At 45.7% G+C, this 21,290-nt stretch overlaps 1 protein-coding gene across 1 annotated transcript in view; it reads right to left on the bottom strand.

The window, feature by feature from the left end:
• Positions 1–3,663: 3,663 nt before the first annotated feature.
• Positions 3,664–21,290, bottom strand: part of LRP4 (LDL receptor related protein 4) — a 42,411-nt gene continuing 24,784 nt past the window's right edge. Inside the window, 32 exon segments of the mRNA XM_086613595.1 lie at positions 3,664–3,999; positions 6,993–7,134; positions 7,662–7,749; positions 8,363–8,430; positions 9,402–9,525; positions 9,823–9,919; positions 9,921–9,937; positions 10,468–10,612; positions 10,934–11,042; positions 11,247–11,276; positions 11,278–11,338; positions 11,341–11,378; positions 11,651–11,869; positions 12,074–12,099; positions 12,101–12,244; positions 12,246–12,330; positions 12,332–12,377; positions 13,766–13,991; positions 14,235–14,397; positions 14,481–14,652; positions 14,865–14,951; positions 16,412–16,552; positions 17,235–17,366; positions 17,622–17,811; positions 18,136–18,337; positions 19,318–19,423; positions 20,026–20,107; positions 20,730–20,744; positions 20,746–20,810; positions 20,813–20,848; positions 20,851–20,868; positions 20,871–20,938. Coding sequence (XP_086469721.1) covers positions 3,664–3,999; positions 6,993–7,134; positions 7,662–7,749; positions 8,363–8,430; positions 9,402–9,525; positions 9,823–9,919; positions 9,921–9,937; positions 10,468–10,612; positions 10,934–11,042; positions 11,247–11,276; positions 11,278–11,338; positions 11,341–11,378; positions 11,651–11,869; positions 12,074–12,099; positions 12,101–12,244; positions 12,246–12,330; positions 12,332–12,377; positions 13,766–13,991; positions 14,235–14,397; positions 14,481–14,652; positions 14,865–14,951; positions 16,412–16,552; positions 17,235–17,366; positions 17,622–17,811; positions 18,136–18,337; positions 19,318–19,423; positions 20,026–20,107; positions 20,730–20,744; positions 20,746–20,810; positions 20,813–20,848; positions 20,851–20,868; positions 20,871–20,938 — 3,478 coding nt within the window.

Raw genomic sequence — 21,290 nt, 5'->3', positions numbered from 1 at the left:
GCGCTTCTGCACTGTGCTTCAACTGTGACACAAACAGGAATAAAGCTAAAACGTTTTAAACGTTTTTGGTACTTCTTTCATCACAAAAGGGACAGAATGGGGTACAAGATTAGCACCACTAACTGCAGTGTCAGTTATTACTGAATGTTTCATTCATTATTCAGCCTTTTACACCGTTTAAAACTCTTTTACGAAAAAAAAAAAGCAATAGACTCTTGAACAAAACTGCTTATAGATAGAAAACCAGCTGCTCTTCAGAGCTTTATTTTCCACTGGGCAGAGATGTGAGACCACTACAGTCCTAATGCTTTCTAGAAAGAGAAACATCCTCTTCTGCTGTTGCCCATGTTAAAATGGTAATAAAAAAAGCAAGGTGGGGGCAGGGTGAGAGGTATTATGTCTGCACAGGAATTTGCAAAAGTGCTTCAGTGTGGATATTTGGCCCCTGATTCAAAGCCGTAGTGGCAGAAGAAGCATGTGTTACAATCAGATCATCAGAAGAACCGGGATCCGTTCCTACCTTCTTGCTCCCCTGGAATGATACAAAGTTGAGGTTCTGTGCAAACAGGTCTGGGAGCTCCTCCTTCAAAGGAGTGTCCAAACAACATGCATGATTCACAACCAAAAGCCAGGCAGAGTGGTTAAGAAAAGCTAAATTTATATTAAATTATCATCAACCCCTAAAATACTGAACACAGTGGTTAAATAACTCCAGAAGGTCCAATGTCTCCAGTGAGTAACGTTAAAACCATTACACGGGAACAAACGGAAATCACTGACATTAGCTCGGGACAGACAGGAGAGAGGTTTGCTTTTTACATAGCAAATCAGTGCTCAAGAGACCATCCTCCAGTGGCCTTTCTACATTCGCAACAGCCTAAGTGCAACGAGGGTCTTCTCTTCCCCAGAACGGGGAACCATGATGCACCCCCCCCCACCCTGGGCAGCATCTCACTGGAGCCGTCTCTAGGAAAAGGAAACTGATTTATGCCCACATCACTGGTAGAGGAGAGGCTATGGGATGTTTTGTTGCTGCTTTTCACCATAATCATTTGAGGAAGGGAGCAGAGAGCAGTTATGAACGGTTGTTAGGCTGGAGCGTGCAGGATCCCTCGTAAGAAGCAGCAGAGAATATTTATCAAGGTGGAGATCACAAGCACCATGAGCTGTTAAAAAGACTGACTGGGTTTTCCTTTCCATTCTGCACTTGCGACTCAGACAGCAATTATTTTGACAGGCTGACAGAACCTCAAATGACAGGTCTGGGCAGATGTTTCCCTTCACCCCTGTCCCACCTCAGGATTCTGGTGCACACTCACATAAGCTATCGGGGCAAACTTCCTCCCCCCCCAAACCCAAAGAAAATCTGCTCTCCTAGAAGTCAGAGCCTTCCTCCCCTATCCACCCACTCACTCCCAGCTCTGATGCCTCTGCCCCTACATATGGTTTCTGTTTGAATCTATTCTTCTGCCTATGCTTGAGTCCTCAGGTGCTGTCCCTGCATGAAGCAGCTCAAGCAGACAAGGTCCATGTCAGTGATATGCACTCCTTTCTCAGTTCCCAGTTGAGTCCACGTCTCAATCCAAAGTGCCTCTGCCCAACAAAAACAATGCTTCCCAGGCTGGAGTCAAACAAATAAATAATTAAATAAAAATCTAATAATAATTAAAAAAAAAAATCCCTCTGGGAGTAAGGAAGTGTCCCACATCAACACAGGGAAGTTTCCAAGCCTTAGCTCCAGTTCATTTTCCACAGGAACATACACCAGTCAGCCCAATGGTGCAGTTATGGACAGTTTCCAGCCACCTAGCCAGGTCAAAGCTGCAACCTTCCCCTTTCAGCAAAGCTATCTCTGCTGTAAAAAGTACAGCCAACCCACTGGCAACTGTTGTGTTTTTCAGGGGTAGCAGGACTGTTAGTATACGAACAAGGTTAGAGTAGAGTAGGATGGATTTTCCCTTTTTTTTTATCAGCTGGAAAAACATTGCATGGGAGATGCATCCTCTCCACACCTCTAAGCCACACCACTAGCGTATGCTTTGCTCTCTTTATATCACAGGTGGGAATGTACTTGACCTCTTCCCTGGAGATAAAGAGGTTACAGAGTTTGCATGAGAAATTCTTCACTGTAAAGTTCTGCTTCCAAGTGTCTGGCTTAACACTTAGTATTTTACCATGATAGTATCTATATGACTTGAGGGGTTAATACAAATATCATTTTTGAAGAAGCATCAAGAGATATTTTCTCTGTCCTTTTTCCCTCTGAACAAACAGACGACAAGTCAAATTAAGAGAATATGAAAAGGTGGCAATAGTCTGTGGGAGCGTGCAAGCCCCAGCTCCAGATGCTGCTGGGGTGTAACTGCAAGGATAGGCTTACACCCTCTAGGGGATAAAGGCCTTGGAGGCCAGAGAAAAACCGAGGCTCATGCAGCTGATGGGAAAAATGACTTTGCAAGGAGAGCTATTTAGTGGTAACAGAAGAGCTTAAAGTGCAATTCTATCTGACAAACAGCTATTTTAAATGGCCCTTACAGCTCCCTGATTATTGTCTCCTATTCTAGGTCAAACAGGCTTAGCCTAGTAGTAAAGCAGTTCCTAACTGTCAGCACTGAGCGTTCCCCTAAGAAAGACTCAACCTAGGAGCTCTCTCTTTTCCCCTCAGTACAGTAATCAAAGGTCCTAAAGGCCAAGAGAATTGGGGACCTTGCAGAACTGGGACTGGTGGGGACTTGGCAAATTTTCTTTTTTCTTTTTTGTACATCAGTTATGCAAAGACAAGAGTAGAATTTAGGTCTTACTGAGATCCATTTCCTCCCATTTGCTCTGTAGAGCTAAGAATAATACCAATCTCTTCTTTCCTCAAGTACAGCACTCTGACTCCAGTACCCACAGGGAGCAGTTCTGAAAGGGCCATTTGCTGACTCTTGTTCTTCCAGAGTAGAAACGTGTTTTAACAGTAAAGGGGAGAACAGGAGCAGTGTCCACTGCCAGCAACAGACACAGTGCTCCGATCTGAGCATTCCTGAAAGTTTTTACTAGCAGATGGGAAAGTAAGCAGTGATGCTCTCAGGAAGCGAGTCACTGCAACTGTGGTTACCCTCTTTATGCCCTTAAAAGGTAACTGTGTCAGTGTCCCCTTGAGCCCCAAAGCACACCCCATCTATTCCAAGACCTCTCTTAAGTCAGAGACCCCTCAATACAAAGCCTCAAAGAGTGCTGCTAGTGCTGGAATGACTAGGGCAACTTCTGTGACTGGGAGCTAGCAATGAGGCAGCTCTGCTCTCTTCATGGGCATCGGCCATGAGCTGGACGGCACAGGACTTGCAGGTTGCCAGAGAACACAGAATCTGAAGCAGATTCAGGCCAGAGGAGTCACTGCAAAAGTTAATGTGGCAGCTTCCAGGAAAAGGGAACACATAAATAAACCACAGACAGTGAAAATGAGCCAAAAGGGTCTCTGGATTCCAACCCGCCCATCCTCCCTCTCCAACCACAATAGCACAGCTGCCCAAGCTCCTTGCTGAAAGGCAGTCAGTCTCTGGGCCCCTCACAGGACAGGCTGGTCTCTGCGCCCTTCCTTGCCTGGCAGGCAGAGTCCTGTGTTTTTTGTGCAGAGCAGGGGCTAGGGAGGGCACGAGCATTTCCAAAGTCATGTGTACTTTAGACCTCGCTCTCCGTGGAGGGCTTGCGTTGGTGTTTCCAGCCTGTGTCTGAGAGAGAGCCACGCCGTTCAGGAGTGGCTGCTGCTGTGTTAACGCTGCTGCATTCAGACTGTTCTTCCTGTAGCAGCTGCTCAGTTTCGGTGTCATCCAGTGAACCTGAACTAGCCTGGATAGAGACCGTGTCTGTCTTCATGCAGACGTGGTCCCGGAGGATCCCTCCTCGGGAGCTCCGAATCTGCTTAAGGTCATCCCACTCGGAATCGTCACTGGATAAAAGGCATATCCCCTCCACAATCTTGATCTTCTCCTTGGTGTAGCTGTGGTCAGGACCAGTCTAGGGAGCAGACAAACGAATGAAAAAACAACAATACATCTATGGCAAAACATGGCAAAGAGCAAAGCAGAGCTGCAATGTAGACAGTGAAGCACACAAAAGGCTGTATCTCCATGTAAACAGCCACTGGCTTTGACTGTCACAATGGCAGAACCCATTCTAAGTTTCCCTTCAGTTCTTCACCCCCTCCAGATGAATCCTCACTGCAAGAGCTCTCATTCCAACTCCAGGAGCCTTCAAATCATGGAAAGGGAATGAGGATGAGCTGGCTCTTCTAATTTAACTATATATTCCCTGACAGCAGGGAGCCAGAACAACACTGAGCCTAAAAAGGAAGGGAAAAAAAAACCCAACCCAAAATGGGAAGCAGGAACAGCCAGATGATTTCATGGTAAAAGTAGGCAAGGAATCAATTCTAGGTCTGCAATATCTTTATATCCAAGTCATTCTAGATTTGCCTCTCAGGAAAGCACAGCTGGAATACCACTGTTGAGTCTGAGTCTTAGAGTGATAAAGGGGAAGGAGATTATAGAGAAACAACGGAAACGATCAGAGGCTAAAGGGACCACACTGAGATTAAAGTAGTGAATCTGTCTAACTTGTCTCACTGACAAATAAGGAGCATTAGAACATCTGATCTATCCCTGGGGAGAAAGTGGAGGGAGTGGGGAAATATACATCTGGGTATATCTAGGAGCAGCAGAATTAAGAGAAAAGTTGAAAGGATTTAGATTCCCTGATAAATAATCCTGGTTTATCCTTAGTAGGTAAGGCTAAAACGGCAGGAAAGTTTGGGAAATCTATTGGACAGCACCTTTGAAAAACAAAGCCAAGGAAAACTCTTCTGTGCATAAGTCTGGCTGTGATCCTTGCTAGGGGAACTAAGTAATTGTAATGGTTTGATGTGGAGGGGGGGGTGGTTCTGGTGGCAGGAGAGAGATTTTGCTCCCTGCGACCTCCCCGGTTTGGATCCGGGTTAGGCTTAGTTCTGGCCACCGGATCAGACTGCCATCCCCCTCGGGGTTGAGCCAATAGGGCACCTCTGCGAATTGCCCTATTTAAGTCAGGACAAGGGAACCGGAAAAGGTGCTTCGCCCAGGATCGACCAGAGAAGGGAGGAGGGCACTGCCCCCGCTCCCTGGCTCCCGGCCGGGCGGTTGCCTGCGTCGGGCCGGCGCCGCCCACGGAGAATGGCGGTGGCGGAGCCAGCTGGGGAACTCGGGGGCACCCCACTCCCAGGGTGCCCACTGGGCTGAGTTCACCTGGAGAGGACTGAGATCTGAGAGAAACAGCTGCATCGACAGCAGGTCAGTGAGGATGGAGCGGGAGGAGGTGTGCCGGAGCCGAGTTTCCCCTGCGGCTGATGGTGAGATAGCAGGCGGCCCCCCTGCAACCAGGACGGCCTCGGTGGAGCAGCGACCCACTCGCAGCCCGTGGGGAGAAGATGCCTGAGCCCGAGGATGGTCGTGTTGGGGGCACGGCAAGGCAGAAAGGCATCTGGAGTCTCGTGACGACCCACGCCGGAGCGAGTGGCTACAGCTCCCTAAGTACCCGAGACTGTGGTAAAGCCCACACCGGAGCAATCTGTGGGGAAGGATTGTTTCCAGTGGGCTGGACTCACGTTGGAGAAATTTGTGGATTTTTCCTCGTGGGTAGGGGATCCATTGGAGCAGGGGAAAAGGGTGTAAGGACTCCTTCTCCTTTAAGAAAGAAGCAGCAGTAACAGCAGGGAATGAACTGACCTGCACTCCCCCAGTCCCTGCCCCCTGTGCTGCTGGGGGGAGGAGGTAGAGCCGGGAGGAAAAGGAAGGTGGGGGGGGGAAGGTGTCGGTTTTAAGATCTGGTTTTGTTTCTTTCTGTCCTCTCAAGTAATCGGTTTTTATTTCCCTTTGTCCTTCTAAGTAATCATTAATAAACTGTTTTGCTTTGAGAAAAAAGCGCTGCCTGTTTTGCCCAGGACCATGGTTGGTGGGTGCTCCCTCTGTTCTTGCCTCAACCCTCAGTCCTTTTGTTTTTTTTTCCTCTCCTCTCTACTTTATTGGAGAAGGAGAGACTGTGTGAGTTTTAGTTGCTGGATCAGCCTAAAACCACGACAGTAATCTAACAGATTATCATAAATAGTCCTACAGAAATTGTCTTTTCAAATTGCACATACTGAATATGAGTAGCCAAAGCCAAGACCAAAGCATTTGCCATAGACAATTACCTATACTTTCTTGACAGACAGTAGAGCTGGTTTACGGACATAAAAGCAGGGGAAAAAACAAGGAAGAGCAATTAGTACGGGACAGTGCTCGAGCCACACAGCAGAGCTTGAGTGAGGGAGGCAGGATCAAACACATACATAGCGTAGTGATACCTGACGTGAGGATGTGGACGGAAATCAGAAGAGGGAAGATGAGAAGCTATCTGAGTGATAAGAAAGCTTCTGAGGAGAAAACAGAGGAGAAACTAAGTGCTGCAAGATATCGTATTAAACCCTGTCCATCCTGTGCCACACAGGGTGGACCTCCGCGGGGCCTTTAAAATGCTCCAATTAGTAAGAGCTCCAGTTCTATTACTATCCCACCCCTCCATGCAGTGCACAGCTGGCAGCCATGTTCTTGTTACCAAATCCCTTCTGCCTGGCCAGTTCCCTTGGTGACTGTCTAAATCAACCTTGGTGTAACAGTCACTTACCAGGACTGTTTCCATCAAAGACAATTCCCTCTGACTCCTGTACTTCATGAGCCAGCACCCAATGCAAATGAAATACAAGACACTGTAGGAGTGGGGAAGAAGCACAGAGCTAAAGACAGGTCTAATTTACTACAGGTCATTGGGGAAGAAATACTGCTGGTTGATCTCCACAGGAGTCTGAGCAATTCACTGAAGCTGTCCTCCTATGTCCTAGAAGCAAATGCTGACAAGTTGCAACATTTTCACGTTCTAAGGCCTGTAAAACTCAACAGCAGCTTGAGCTGGGGTCCCATGTCCTTAGTAGCAGCTCTTACCTCTTTCTTATAGCACAACTGGTTGTACATGGTTGGTTTGGGAATCGCTTCAATCTTCACCTCCTGGGTAGATGTCCGATATGAGGGATTACTGTAGGTTAGGTTCCCCAAGCCAGAGTCTGTAAACTTGGACTTATTATGCCTAGAGGGAGAGAGCTGTCAGAAAAGACACAGGGCCCTACTGCCAGCATCCAAAGTTCCTAAGTGCTCAGTGAGAGGAAAGCTCCAGCAATCACTGTCCCTCAAAGAGAGAGAATACTGGCTTCACCTGGCTCTTCAGCTACCAGTACATTCACCAGCTACCAGTACTGCAAGGCACTGCCACTGTAACCACAAAAGCCATACTGACAGTAACCAGTATAGCTATCTGGCAGAAAGCACGTGAACTCACACACGTACTGAGATATGAATTATCTCACATGCCTGTCCATAACTCATAAGCCCTCTGCAGAAAATTTAGCCAATAAGGCTTCAAATAACAGTCGCATGCCCAACACTTCAAAGGCACAGGACTCAAACCTTGCAAATAAAATCATCGAACACTGCTTCCAGAGAGAACAGAGGGATTGTAAATGACAATAAAGAAAGATGAGTGCTTTCAGGAGCTTTCTTCTCCTACAACACCAGATTTTACCATTGGCCAGGAGAGAGGGGGAAAAGATCACTTACCTATATATAATTAAAGCAGCAATAAGCAACAAAATAAACAAGATGCTGAGAAGACTTCCAATAATGTAGCTGACATGCAGTCCTTCTCCTGAAAGTGAACAGCAAGGGTAATTTATGCATTCCACTGGATAATACTGACCTCAGTGTAACACCTAATACAGAGGTTTATACCATACGGAATTATGTGAAGTAAAATGTCAGCACATCGAGGTTTAGCAGAGGGGTTGGTCTGGCTTCATATGAAGCCAAACATACGATAATCCTTCCTCCCACCGAGGCCCCAGCAAACCAAGGAGCATGAAAATCTTTGTAACGGGGTTGGATAAAGATGAGTTAGACTCCCTTGCTGACAGGTTACTCCTGCAGTGGGAAACAATACCCTAGTCAACCATCCTCAATAAACACAGAGGATGGTGGAGAAGTGTACCATTAATGGGAAGAGCCCAATGGATGTGGTATGGATGAAAGAAAACAGAACTGCTTTTCAGACCAAAGTGTCATTTGGAAAAGTCCCCATGCAGTCTAATGAATGTGTATGACTGATGTTCATCCTTAGACACCCTTTCCTCTGCTCAGAGAGCATTTGAGTAATTCAAGTCTGTGTTTCAGAAATTTGAGTTTCAAAGAGTATGGACTGGAATGCCCTGGGCACATCTGGAGGAACAATCCTGGTGGAGAAGAGTTAAAGAAAAGGAACTCACCCGTGGTTGCCAACACTGCCTCGTTGGCATGGGTACACAAGCCTCGCCTGGCATCTTTGTCAGAGCAGCTGAATGACAGAAGGACGGTTAGTTACTGAATGCAGTTTCAACAGTATCAAAAGTATTAAAAGACAGGATGGGATAGGCTAGCACTGATATCCGTTCCATTTCCAGTTCAACAACCGGAGCCTGCCTTTCTCCAGCCATCCTTCTGTATCCAGAGAAGAGAGGAATGTATACATATATAGGGGTGTGTGCATGCATGTATCAATTACAAGTCTGCAATATCTTTATATCCAAGTCATTCTAGATTCACCTCTCAGGTACATAGGTGCATACATACATCTGTCTATCAGAACACAAATTTAAGCATCAGTGCTGAAGCAAAAACCAGAACATCCTAGAGTCGGCTAAAAGACCTTTCCATCCAATACATCATACTCAACAAAGAGGCAGTTTTGCCTTGTAAATAACCCAGCCATATATTACAGAACATACTTTTTTGCTGGGCAGTAGGAATAGCAGGCTGTAGGGAATTAGCAGAAAAAAATATCTTAACCACCTGCATTGTAACTTAAATGTTAGAGCTGCAAGGTTCTGTTCTGCCTCAAACAAGCTATCCCTTTGTTGCCAGGGCAAGAACCACTTCTACAGATGTCTGGGTCAGGTCTGAGATGTCTCAGTGAATTAAAGCAACAGACTCCTCTCGCCTCCTGTCAGAACTAAGTTCTCAAAATTAGGAGTTTAGAAATTAATCAAATTGTATGGTCTCAGGAGGATTTTAACACTTCAGCACAGTCAGCCTAGACACACATTTCAATAGAAGAGAAAGATCTCTGCACCTCTTGCTCAACAGTGGTCTGCATTCTTTGTCAGAATGGTTTTCCTCCATTATGCGCATGAATTCTGGAGCTGGAATAGTGTCCTATAGCTAGCGAGAGGTACATTTGGATGATGACAACCAGAGGGGGCTTGCATGTTGCACCTTGCACAAGCTGTGACTTTCACACCACAATTCCAAGAGAACATGAGCACTTACTTTCCTTCCACTGCTTCCAGAGATGTGAGAGGTTTGGTTGTTGAGGTACCTACTCTGCCAGGTGGTGTCTGACTTCTCTCACTTACACTGGTGGGTTCAGGACCAAGGGGCACCACACCAGGAACTAGAAAAACATAGAGAAAAATAATCAGGACTTCAAATTTGTGGGACAGATGAACAAGTCTGGTAAGTTATCAAGAGTTTCTGAAATGGCCTATATGAGCAGCTTTCCCATCTCAAACACAGTCTGTCAGCAGAAAGGACAGAAGAAGCCTCTGTTGATCTACAACTGCCTTAATTCCAGTATTCAACTCTGCCTAAGTTTTTATGACTGGAGAGCTTCAGATGCCTCTGGTTGCCACTATAGTGGCAGTGACATACTTAGGGAAGCTACTACCGAAGTGACACTTGGTAAACTCACTAGTAGAACAGGGCCGACCGTCTGGTTCATCTGGACACGCGCAGACAAAGTCAGAAGCCCTGGCAAAGCAGAGGTGAGTGCAGCCTCCATTGTTCACATCCGCAAGGGTTACTACCTGGAAGGAACAAACAATTTTCTAAATATGTTGCAGATGACCGGGTAGATGCTTAGAGCAACAACCTTTTGTCCTTCTCAGCCAGAGATACTTCCTAGAAACCCAGCAAGTTACTATGTTCTGGCACATGCCCTTCATCTGATTGCTAAGAAAGTAATGACAACAGCCAGGCACTGGTAGGATTAGGGTAGTCTTGAAAGGAAGGCACTGGAAATCATTAGACAGGACCCCAGTCAACAAAGCTGCACAAATTAAAGAAACCCAAAAAGTTCACATTCTTCCGTTTTAACACAATGTCAGATGAACAACACAAAGTGACATTTGCTAATCAAAGCTGTAACAGAACACCATTAAGATGTACTTGACTGAAATGTCACAGGCAGACAAGGAATGCGACCAGGGAAGATGCGTTAACAGTGTGAGCGTAAGAAAGGATGCCAACCTCACTTGACATCTACAATAGCGCAATAGTTCCAGAGTTCTTTTTGTCTCCAATTAGCATTTGCCGGAATCAAGGTATTCCTATTTACCTGTCTGTCTCTGAGGGGAAACCACAATGATATCCATCAGTCCCTCAACATTGGCCAGGACTGTCTCTTTGTTCCGCCAGGAGTATTTGTCCACTCTCTGGATAGATTTGGTTTGCCAGTCAGTCCAGTATATCCACCTATCCTGCTGCTCAGGCAGCCAGCAGAGAAAAATCATAGCCATTAGCATGTTTAGCCACGTAGACACAGGATATTCATAAAACACACATCTCAGCAGCAGAGGCCCCAAACAAAGGACCTTTTCAGCCCCTTGCCCTCTTATCATAAAGATGACGACTGTCTACATCCCACAGGAGCTCAGACACATTCCTTTTTAGCTCCACAGAAGAGTTAAGTATTATCCCCTCAGCCATCTTGGTTTCCCAGACATTCCTCTGTCCCCAGACTCCACTGTCCAAACTCATCTAACACATCAGAGAGGAAGCTGGCAGCAGGAAAATCTTCTTACCTGTGTCAGAGCAAAGGGATGTGACACCTGGCTGACCAACACTTGCCGTAGCTTCCCATTGAGATCACAACTCTCTATACGATCAAGATGTGCATCCACCCAGTAAATCCTGAAGGAACAGGGAAAGAGATGAGCTTCATCTATACAATCTCTCTTACTTTCTAGTCATTCGCTAGCCAAGATGGATCAGACAAAAAAAAAAACAAAACACCAAAACCCACAACCCTACTCCACTAAAGCAAGCTAAGAAGGCTAAAAAAAAATTCATTACATTCCTTAACCCTACACAGGTGTAAGAAAATCTTTCACTGACCTCCTGGTGTCATATCCAAAGTCAATCCATTGGCCATCCTAGGTCAGTGTTAATCAGGATTTTACGTTCAGAGCCATCCAAGTTTGCCCGTCAATTTTAGCAATATGACCCCAATCTGTCCAGAAGAGGTACCTGAAGAGATAAAAGGCAAGTATAAAAAGAAGAGAACATTTCATTTAGCCTAACAAAGTTTTAGTTATGAATTAAACTGCCATATTCTTCAGGTTTAAAAAGATCATGTGTCTGTAGCCTGCTTCAACCAACTATCTGCCCAACCTTCAAACTAGCTGTCTGCTTTATTACGTCTGTCCTTCAGTCAGCCCCTTGCTGGTACCTGCAGATTCACAGGGCACATCTCTTCTAACCTACCTCTGCGCAGCCCTTTTTCCCTGCCCCATACCTACCCCTTCTTGGGAAACACAGCAATGGCTCGAGGTTCATCCAGGCTGTTATTGATCAGCACTTTCCTGGAGCTTCCATCCAGTCTAGCTACTTCTATGGTATTGCGTCCTGTGTCTGTCCAGTAGAGGTTCCTGGCAACCCAGTCCACTGCCAGGCCATCTGTAGTCTTCAGACCCTGACCAATAACAGTTTCCATGTTGCTGCCATTCAGATCAGATCGCCTGGATGGAAATCAATGACAAATGCAGTGAGGAACAGGTAGCTCCTGGAAAACCTTCATACCTCCATGTGTGATCCCCCATCAACCACAGGGCCACTCGTCATACTGCTACCTCCCTAATACCTTTCTCCTCATAGTCTCTATGGCACAATCAGCACAAATACCTGGTGACCTGAGCACTGGCCAGCAGATGACTGGCACCCACCTGATGACATCAAGAAATACATCTGTTGTAGTAAATCTTGCCATCGACACTATCATAGTCCAGAGAAATGACGTTGTTCAGCTCAGGAACAGGTATGTGCACATCTGTATGGTCACTGGTGTCCAGCGAGATACGACGGATGGAAGCGCGGCTAGAGAAAAGTAGGTAGGTTCTCTGGAGAAGAGTCACATGTCTGCTCATCTCTCTTCAGCTGGATGCCCGTGGGGCAGGCACAGGAGAAGCCAGTGGGTGAGGTAGCAAAGGTGGGAGCAGCCACCATTACGAACTCCACATTTATTGAAGCCTTTAGAAATACGGAAAGCATAGTTTAAGGATCATTGCAGTCCCACAGACCAAAGCTTTATTTTAAAGGCTACATACATGCACAAAGCATGCACACTGGCTGCTTGCTAGCAGCTGAATTCATCCTTATCATCCCAGCCCTGCTGGGACAGCCCTTCCCTCCAAGATTCGTGGTGAGTACGGGCATGGTTGGGCAAGGAGAACAGGAAGGCACAGAAGAAGGGTGAGTGTTAGGAGCAAAATCTTGACCTGTGTTACTTGCTAATCATAGTTTTCCCATGGAAAAAGTAACTGCCAAATGCTGATAGATTCACACAACTGCAGTTTAGCTTTATTATGGCTGCAAACGGTAATGCTGATGGAAAGATCCCACTCTGTGGGGAAGCAGCGTGACAATGCACCAGAGGCCAGGCTGACAAAGAGGTTTCTGTTCCAACTGAGCTGCACACAGTGGCAAGTAAACAAAGGCATCAGAGAAGCCTGCTGAAAGTGCCTGACATATTAGGGTCATACCTTTTTTCTAAGAATTTTTAAAAAAAGGCATACATTTACTAGGAGGGGATAAACCCAGAAGACAGGTGCAGGGAGTGGAAACAAGACAACTGGGATATGATGGCAAAATTTTTGGTTAGCCTTAAGATATATCGTAAGTTAGACTCTCAAGAGTGATGTTCTGTTAGTAGCCACAGGAGAAGCAGCACAGAGTTTTCTGAAGAAGTATGTATTGGGGAAATTCCACCGAAACGAAGCCACAGCACAAAGCAACAACTCCCACAGAGGAGCAAGGAGACAAGATGGCATTGTATACGATCCCCAAAGAGTAACATAAGGCACTTGACTTGGGCACAAAGTAGTTGGAGAGCACGATATATTTAGAGCAACTAAAGAAGCAGGGGTTTTGTAAAGCAAAGTGGCAGACAGGAAGATGAAGCCTGCAATGGCTAGGGAAAAAAATGACTAGAACTTGAAATAAGGTTTCAGCAATTAGCTTAAGAGGAATTAGTGCCTTTTGGAGTTCAAAAAGGGAAACTGTCCAATGCCAGTAGTCTCTGATGAAGCCTAATAGGGCATGACTCATTCAGTCCTCCTAAGAAAGTGGGTCTGATGTGTGTGAGAATGAGGTTGTTGGTGCAATCCAGTGAAGGAAATGGGATGAAGGAGGTCAAAAGGCATGCAATAATAAACAAATACCAGACCTACAGAGCTAGGTAAACAGGGAAATGTGCAAAAATAGTTAAAAGAAGGGGGAGAAAGAGAAAAAAAGCCGATTTTTGAGAAGTTACTCTACCACTCATGCTTTACACCAAAAGACACTTTCAATGACAGTTCTGAAGGGCTCCCCTACTCACTACAGACAACTGCTGATTTGGGAGCAGCCTAGCAACTCACCCAGGGGCCGTGCCCTATCAACAGCTTGAATGTCCATGAGGCCAGGCAGGTTTGACCTCACCAAGATGACATTGGCACCAGTGTCCTTGTCAGCCCTGTGAATGCTGCGAGTTTGCCAGTCAGTCCAGTAGATGTAAGAGTCCAGCAAAGTGAGGCCATAGGGATGTTGCACTGGAGACAGCAGAGTGCGGCGGTTAGCACCATTGAGATCTGCAGCCTCAATACGCTGAAAAAAGAAGTAAACATCAGCCTCACAGTCGAAACTGATCCTCTTGCTAGCAGTTACTATCATAAGTGGGAAACAGAGCCTAAGCAAGTGACGTTATTCAAGTTCACCCTCCCCATTGCCTGTACTCTCAGAAAAGCTTATGTTCCCCTTGTTCTTTTGATAGCTTGCACAAGAGCTTCAGAACAGCCTCCAGGCTACCAAAGACCCAATGACAAACAATGCTGAAGAACAGAATCAGACCTCAGTGTGCGCATCAGCCCAGAGCAGCTGGGACCCAGCCTTATCCACTGCCAGTCCATTAGGCCAGCCTAGGTTGTTGCTGATCAACACCGCACGTCCAGATCCATCCATCCCAGAGCGTTCTAGCTTGGCATTCTCACCCCAGTCCGTCCAGTACATATACCTGGGGAAAAGCCAGCAAGTATTATGGAAACAGATGTCACCAGTCCTGGTCTAACCCTTAGATAGCCTCTTGACAACACTAACCCCATCTCATGGTATAAAGCTATTGCCCGAGGGCTGTCCAGATTCTGCCAAACCAAGACTTTCCTCATGGAGCCATCAAGGTTGCCCACTTCAATCCGGTTTGTTCCTGTATCTGTCCAATATATCTTCCTGCCAATAGCATCCACAGCCAGCCCATCTGTAGTCAACAGACCTGAGAAAACAGAAAGATGTATTGGTCACTGCCTGTCCTCCCAGCTTAGTCAGGAACTTCTGGTATTCCCCTTGTGGACGTCATCTGGCAGTTGCTTTAGGCTTTGCTTGTGCTTCTACTGAAAATTTAAAGATTATTCTACCAGGATATGAGAGAATCTCTTTTCATGCTGCGTGGAGGTGAAAGGCTCCTAGACCAAAATCTCTTCTTACCTGTAGTGATGATGTCCTCAAACTGTGAGCCATCAAGGGCAGCCCGGCTGATTTTCCGCAGTGTGCTATCTGACCAGTAAACCTTTCCTGGGTGGAAGAAGAAAAAGAAACTGTAAAAAAGCCCACAGCAAAACCAAATGAAAACAAATCCCAACAACCAAACAACAAAGTCCTCATAAAACAGGTCCAAGTCTCTTAACTACCAGCTACACCATTCAAAACAGATCTGACTGCACAAGAATAACAGCAGCACAAGACTATTAAGCTAGAGTGATAAAACAGTACAAATTATCTTGTTCCAATCCTCCTCAGAGCATGTAGGAGCACTGGCACTCTGACCTTTACACAAGGCCAGGTGTCCTGGTTTCAGCTGGGACATGTATGAATGTAAATCAGCTCTTCTTTTTAGCAGCCAGAAGAACGTGTTTTGGTTTTAGTCTGAGACTTGCTCTGAAAAGAACGCTGACAGCACACTGATGTTTGTAGTTGGCACTGAGGTCTCAAGGACTTTTCAGCTGCCGTGTTCTCGCCAGTGTGCAGGAGCACAACAGGATAGGGGGGAGCATGGCCAGGACAGAGGGTCCACGACTCTCCTTATGATTTGTACTTAAGACTTCGGACTGAGGGCCAAACTGGCCAATTAGTATTCCATATCATGCAGCATCCATGCCCAGTATAAAACTGAGGGTCAGCCGGAAAGAAGGGCCTTTGCTCTTCCGGGACTCTCACTTTAGGACTCTCAGAGTGCTCTCTGTCTTGCTCTCTATTTTCGGGCCTCTGCTGCTTGCCTGGGATTGCGGTATCGGGACTTATCTGTTTCAGGATCGTTAATTTGGGACAAGACGAGCCTCAGCCAAGGGGTGGTGAGCAATTACACCGTACATCACTCGCTCATGGGTATTTATCATTGTACATATCTGTATATATTTATATATTAGTAGCAGTAGTATTAAATTGTTCTTATCTCAATGCACAGGTCTCTTTTCTTTTCTCCTTTAATTCTCTCCCCTCATCCCTGGGGGTGGGGAAGGGTGAGTGAGCAGCTGTGTGTGGTTAGTTTGCCAGAGTGGCCTAAACCATGACACCAGAAAACACATAACACATTATCAGCTAGTAGTACAGAGTTCCATATCTGATTTCTCAAATGTCCCAGACGACAGTAATCAGATAATCTACCTTTCTGTACCACAGTGGGTTTACATCCAGCACAGCATCAGATGTTTAGTATACATGAACAGCCAGAGTCTCAGCTCTACTGCTGCAAAAGGCTTCAGCTGGAAGAAAGCTTTCTTATATCCAAAATGCACAGCAACCTCAGTCAATACAGCAGGCAGCTTCTTCCACATAGCTGGGGTTCTCTGTTGTCCTATAAGGACATTCCTTTCCTTGATTGGAAAGGAATACTTGCAGCACATACTAGAAAAAAAAACCTACCCAAATTCACAACCTACAGTAAGATCTGCACCTGGGTATTTACTCAGACATTCAGATATGAAGTCACTCGTTGCCTTTCAAACAGACAGTCGGACACACTAAGAAGCTCAGACCTTCACGAGGATCCACTCCAATTGCAATGGTGTTCTTCATGGTGACATTGACCGAGACAACAACATCTGCAAAGTAGGGAATATCCAGAGAGACCATGCGGATGTCAGTCCTTCTGGCAAAGATCAGAAAGCTAGTCATTCCTGCAGGGAGATGGAAATGGACAGATATCAGTGAGGAATAAGTTCAGTCAACTGTAGGCATCATTTATTGAATATTCTGGAGGGTAACATCCACTTCAGTGGAAAAGGCGACGTCTTAGGCAGATCTCGGCTTATGGAGAGTCTGGGTGCAAAAGCTTTACTGGGCGGTATTGAACGCTTCTTTACATCCAAGTTGGAAAAGGAGTGCACTGACAGAAGAGCTATTTCTGTTAATATGTGTGGGAAATGGGCATTAGGAGTCATTTTTTTTCCTGCTAAGGAGAAAAGTGGATGTACCATGGCCAGAAGCCGAATGTCTTCCACAATCCTCAAAAGAAGGTCCATGGGAGGTGGGTGTACAGACCTCTTAGAGACTATGCATCTTGTCAAAACAGTTAAAAAAGAATCCAACTCAAGATCAGAGCAAAAGTATGGGGAAAAATGCGACATCTGGTTTAGTTGCCCAACATAATTTCAAGAAAAATTGCTTCTGCTTTGATCCAGTTATCAGTAAGTTTCTTCGGAGTAATTCCCACTCAAATTGAAGGTACAGGCATCAAGTGAGTTTTTCAAGGGGTAAAGCAGATAAGCACATAAAAGTGAATGTTGTTCTCTAACAAGGCAGGAGCAAAACGTAGCTGTGATACAAAACTGCAATAAGGATCCTACAAAGAGGACTCACCAGGGGAGCAGGTCTTGCCATCAGATTGCAGGTTGATCCCAGTAGGGCAGGTACAGCTGTAACCTTTTGGAAGAGGTGCCAAAAGGCACAGGTGACTGCAGCCTCCATTACTAACTTCACATGCTGTATGTACTATAGGAAAGAGGATGAGAAATCCGTAAGCCAGTAGCACAGGCAAAAAAAAAAGGGGTGTGACAGCTATAGAAATGCAGTCTAGAATGCCCTTAAATACCAAGCCAAGAGTTAATTCTCATGCTCTTATGTTCCACCCAGAGACTTAAGACATTGAGGGCTGACAGATAGGTCAGCTCCTTGCAGGAGAGCTGTGCCACATACCAGAGCCTGAGCAAGCTCTCAGCTCAGTGTGGCTTGGGGCGAGCTCTGTACCTGGTGGCCTGTGCCGGTGGAAAACATGAATATCCATAAGATTCTCCAGATTGTCCTGCAGCGTTTCCCGAGCCTGCCCAGTCCTTCTATCTGCGCTCTGGATGCTTTTGGCCTGCCAGTCTGTCCAGTAGATTCTCTCGCCATAAAGAGTAAGTCCAAAGGGGTGAGGCAGATTGCTCCCAATCAGCACCTGGTCAGATTACCCCCCAGCCCCCCAAAAAAACATTACTAAAGTCACTAAGGGGAAGAGGCTTCCCTGCCCCTCTCAACATCAAATGTACAGTTATAGCAAAAGGAGAGTGATGGGGCAATATTAGCCCTTCAAATGGAGGTTCCCTCACACACAGTTTGCAACTGAAAGGGAGCTCTCCTCTCCCAGTGAAAGCAGCTCAGCATGTTTTGATTTGGACATTTCACTTTCAACTGGAAAGAGAGGCAGGGGCCATCAGCACTCTGTGCTCTAGGACTTACACCTCAGGCTCCCAGACTCCCTCCTCAAAGATGGCTTCCTTACCTTCCTGTTGGTTCCATCCAGACTGGCATACTCGATGGTCTTCATGCCTGCGTCTGCCCAGTACAAGCGCTGTGACTCATAGTCAATGGCCAAGCCGTTAGGCCATGTCAGGTTAGAAGAAATAATCACCAAGCGGTTTGAGGCATCCATACCAGCACGCTCAATTTTTGGGCTGGCTCCCCAGTCAGTCCAGTACATGAACCTGAACACAAGCCGAGACAGAAGTGAATGCCTGCATTCCTTCACTGCCACTAAGGCCAGGAAGAGTTACAGAGAAGGAAGACAGCCTGGTGCCTTCAGGCCCTAACAGGAAGCAGCATTAGACTAATATTGTATGCATGTCCAGCCTTGGGTTCTTGTAATGTACCTAAGATCATACTCAAATTTATATACCTTCTACTGCCCATGTGCTGGCCTAATTACAACATGGAGGAAAAATTTCAAGATAATAGTTCAAGGTCTAAAAATTAACCAATTATTTACCAGTTTCCACCATTGGCCCTTCATACTCTTGCTGCATTGTTCTTCCAGTAATCCAGTCAAGGAAAGAATACCACACTTTTATTCAATATCTTCAACGCTTCTAAAGCAATGGCTGGCAGGCATCTTCCTATCCACTCTAACCCCAGTTCCACAAGGTCTTATGATTCAGAAGCAAAATCTGTTATTGAAACCATTTGCTTCTGTTACTCTACTCAGGTTTGCTTTCCATGGCACAGCTGATCCCTCAATACTCAGACACAGGTGCTTTGAAGCTAAAAGCTGCTAGTGTACAGCTTTCTTGAGATCAGTAGTAGTTTACCTGAGGAGATCCCTCTGACTGAACTCTGGTTGATAAGCAGAGAGCTTGAACACAAATTCAATATAGATGTGAAATAAAGAAATATGAAAGATCTAGATGGCCTCATTCTCAACTTTTTTTGTACCATATCTTTAGTTATTACATCCCAAATGAACAAAGGAAAACACCAGCCAGCTCCTGCAAGCTCTCCATCACAACAGGTAATTATCCCTGCTTATGTTGTTCCACTAGCATCCAAAATCAGGTCTCTAATTTCAGTCTTTGGCAGGATGTAGAACAATGGCACCAGAGAGAAAGACAATTGCACCAAAACCAAAGAACCTGAACATCTTTAGACACACAAGAATAGGCATATCATCCCAGAAGAAAGAATCTCTCACCCTCCAACAGGGTCCACCACGATATCTCTAGGTCTGTCTAGGTTCTCCCAGATTAGAACAGTTCTCATGGTCCCATCTGTGTTGGAGACTTCTATCCGATCTGTTCCTACAAAAGTCAAGAGAGAGAATGAGAGAGAGATCGAAGACCTCTGGATTGGAAGAGCTAAGGCAAAAAACATCCATATAACAATGCATCCTTCCCCTCCATCCACCTCTGTTCATAGCAGGAAGAGAGGTAAGAAACATGGCTCAAAGTGTCACTTTCCATTACATCTCTCAAATCACCTCTGTGGCTGTCACTGGTGCCGAATGAAATGTATGAATGTAAATCAGCTCTTTCCTAAGCCCTCAAGGTATCTACACAGGCATGAGAGAACAGCTAGAAAAGAATCACCTTCCTTACATCTCTCTGAACTATGACTGCAACAGGGAACATCTCCAACTACTACTGCTGCACCCCAGATACACTGTTGGAAAATATGTAAACGCATACATATCTGCAGCAAGCCAACAGTTGTGCTTTACTTCTACTACAAACCTTTCTACGGAATTAGTATTGGGGATATTGCCAAGAGAATTAAACTCCCATTTTTTGCTATACAGAAACAGACAAATTTGGAATGAGACAGCTAAAACTACCCAGCTGTTTTTCAGTTTCATGACTAACAAGGAAGACAGAAGCCTAGGTAAACCAGAGGATCCCAGTACCTGCATCTGTCCAATATAGCTTGTTGGTGACCCAGTCATTGCCAGGTCCAGCTGGACTTTCCAGGCTGGTGTCCACCACAACCTAAATAAAAATAAAAAGTCCTTAGTGAGATTAGACCTTTGAGAGAAAGCACTTGTCCAATGCAATACCCATTCACAAACAACATTAACTTTCAAAAGGTGAAAGCCCAAGCAGAACAATCCCATACAAGAGAGAGCATTAAGGACTTAAAAGTTCAAACAAGTCTGACATTTGGAGGAATCTATTTTTCATGCCTGTTCAAACTTCAACTCCAAACTTGGAACTCTATTCCCCTCATTTATGGCAACATTAGCCTAAGGGCATGTACAAAAAGCATTCCAAGGAGCAAGGCTCTTGTTCCAAATGGTACAACTTTGTACATAACAAAGGGTTTAAAACTTCCTTTCAGATTTTAGGGCTAAAACAAAGGGAATTGACCACAGCTTACAAATCAACATGCTTCGTTCAAGGTTTTCCATACAAGCAGGAATGCACACCAACTTGTATATGAAGCGTTCAGTCATCTCAGGGCTCTTCTGAGCCAGAACCAAGAAAAACTAAAGAACAACAAATCCAGCATGAACTGCAGCTCCTTAGAAGGCAAATGTATCCCAGGGGCTTCAAATCTGATGCTCAAGGAGTCTCCTGGCTAGATGACCTCCACATGTTGTTAACACTGTACCTCCTGGCTTGATCCAATCCCATTTTGCTCGGCTGATTGAGTCCGTGCTAACATCTGTCCAGTAGACATAGTCATCCTTGAGTCCCAGTCTAGAGCCACAGCGCTGCGAACATCAGCAGGGGGATGACATCATCTGACAGTCATCTGTGTCAAAGCTGATCCGAAGGATGTCCATCCTTCGGGCAAAAAAGCAGGAACTTGTCAAGACCCTGATCAAAGGTCGAAAGGTCTTCTTTTAATTTTCTCTAAGTTCAACAACACAGTGACAGACACAGACAATTCCCTGCTACATCCAGCCTTAACCACTTACATCATCTCCTACTGGCAGGTCACAGCCCAGATTTTACAGTAGCAAAATATCACTGGGGGGGTTGGGGGCAGGCAGGGAGGAAGAGAGTAGTAGGGAGCTGGCTCCTGGGTGTAACCTACACTGAGGGAACAAAGTCAACCACATTCTTCAAAGAATGGCATAGACCCTCCCTCCAAATCAAATAGCTATGCCATCTCTTTGCAAATCTAGGAGACAGTTGGCCTAATTCTTCCCCATGGTTGCAACCAAGA

The sequence above is a fragment of the Tauraco erythrolophus genome, chromosome 6, assembly GCF_009769465.1.
Source record: "Tauraco erythrolophus isolate bTauEry1 chromosome 6, bTauEry1.pri, whole genome shotgun sequence".
In the NCBI taxonomy this organism is placed as follows: Eukaryota; Metazoa; Chordata; class Aves; order Musophagiformes; family Musophagidae; genus Tauraco; species Tauraco erythrolophus.
Note: the sequence above shows the minus strand (reverse complement) of the source record. Positions and strands in the feature narration are given on the sequence as shown.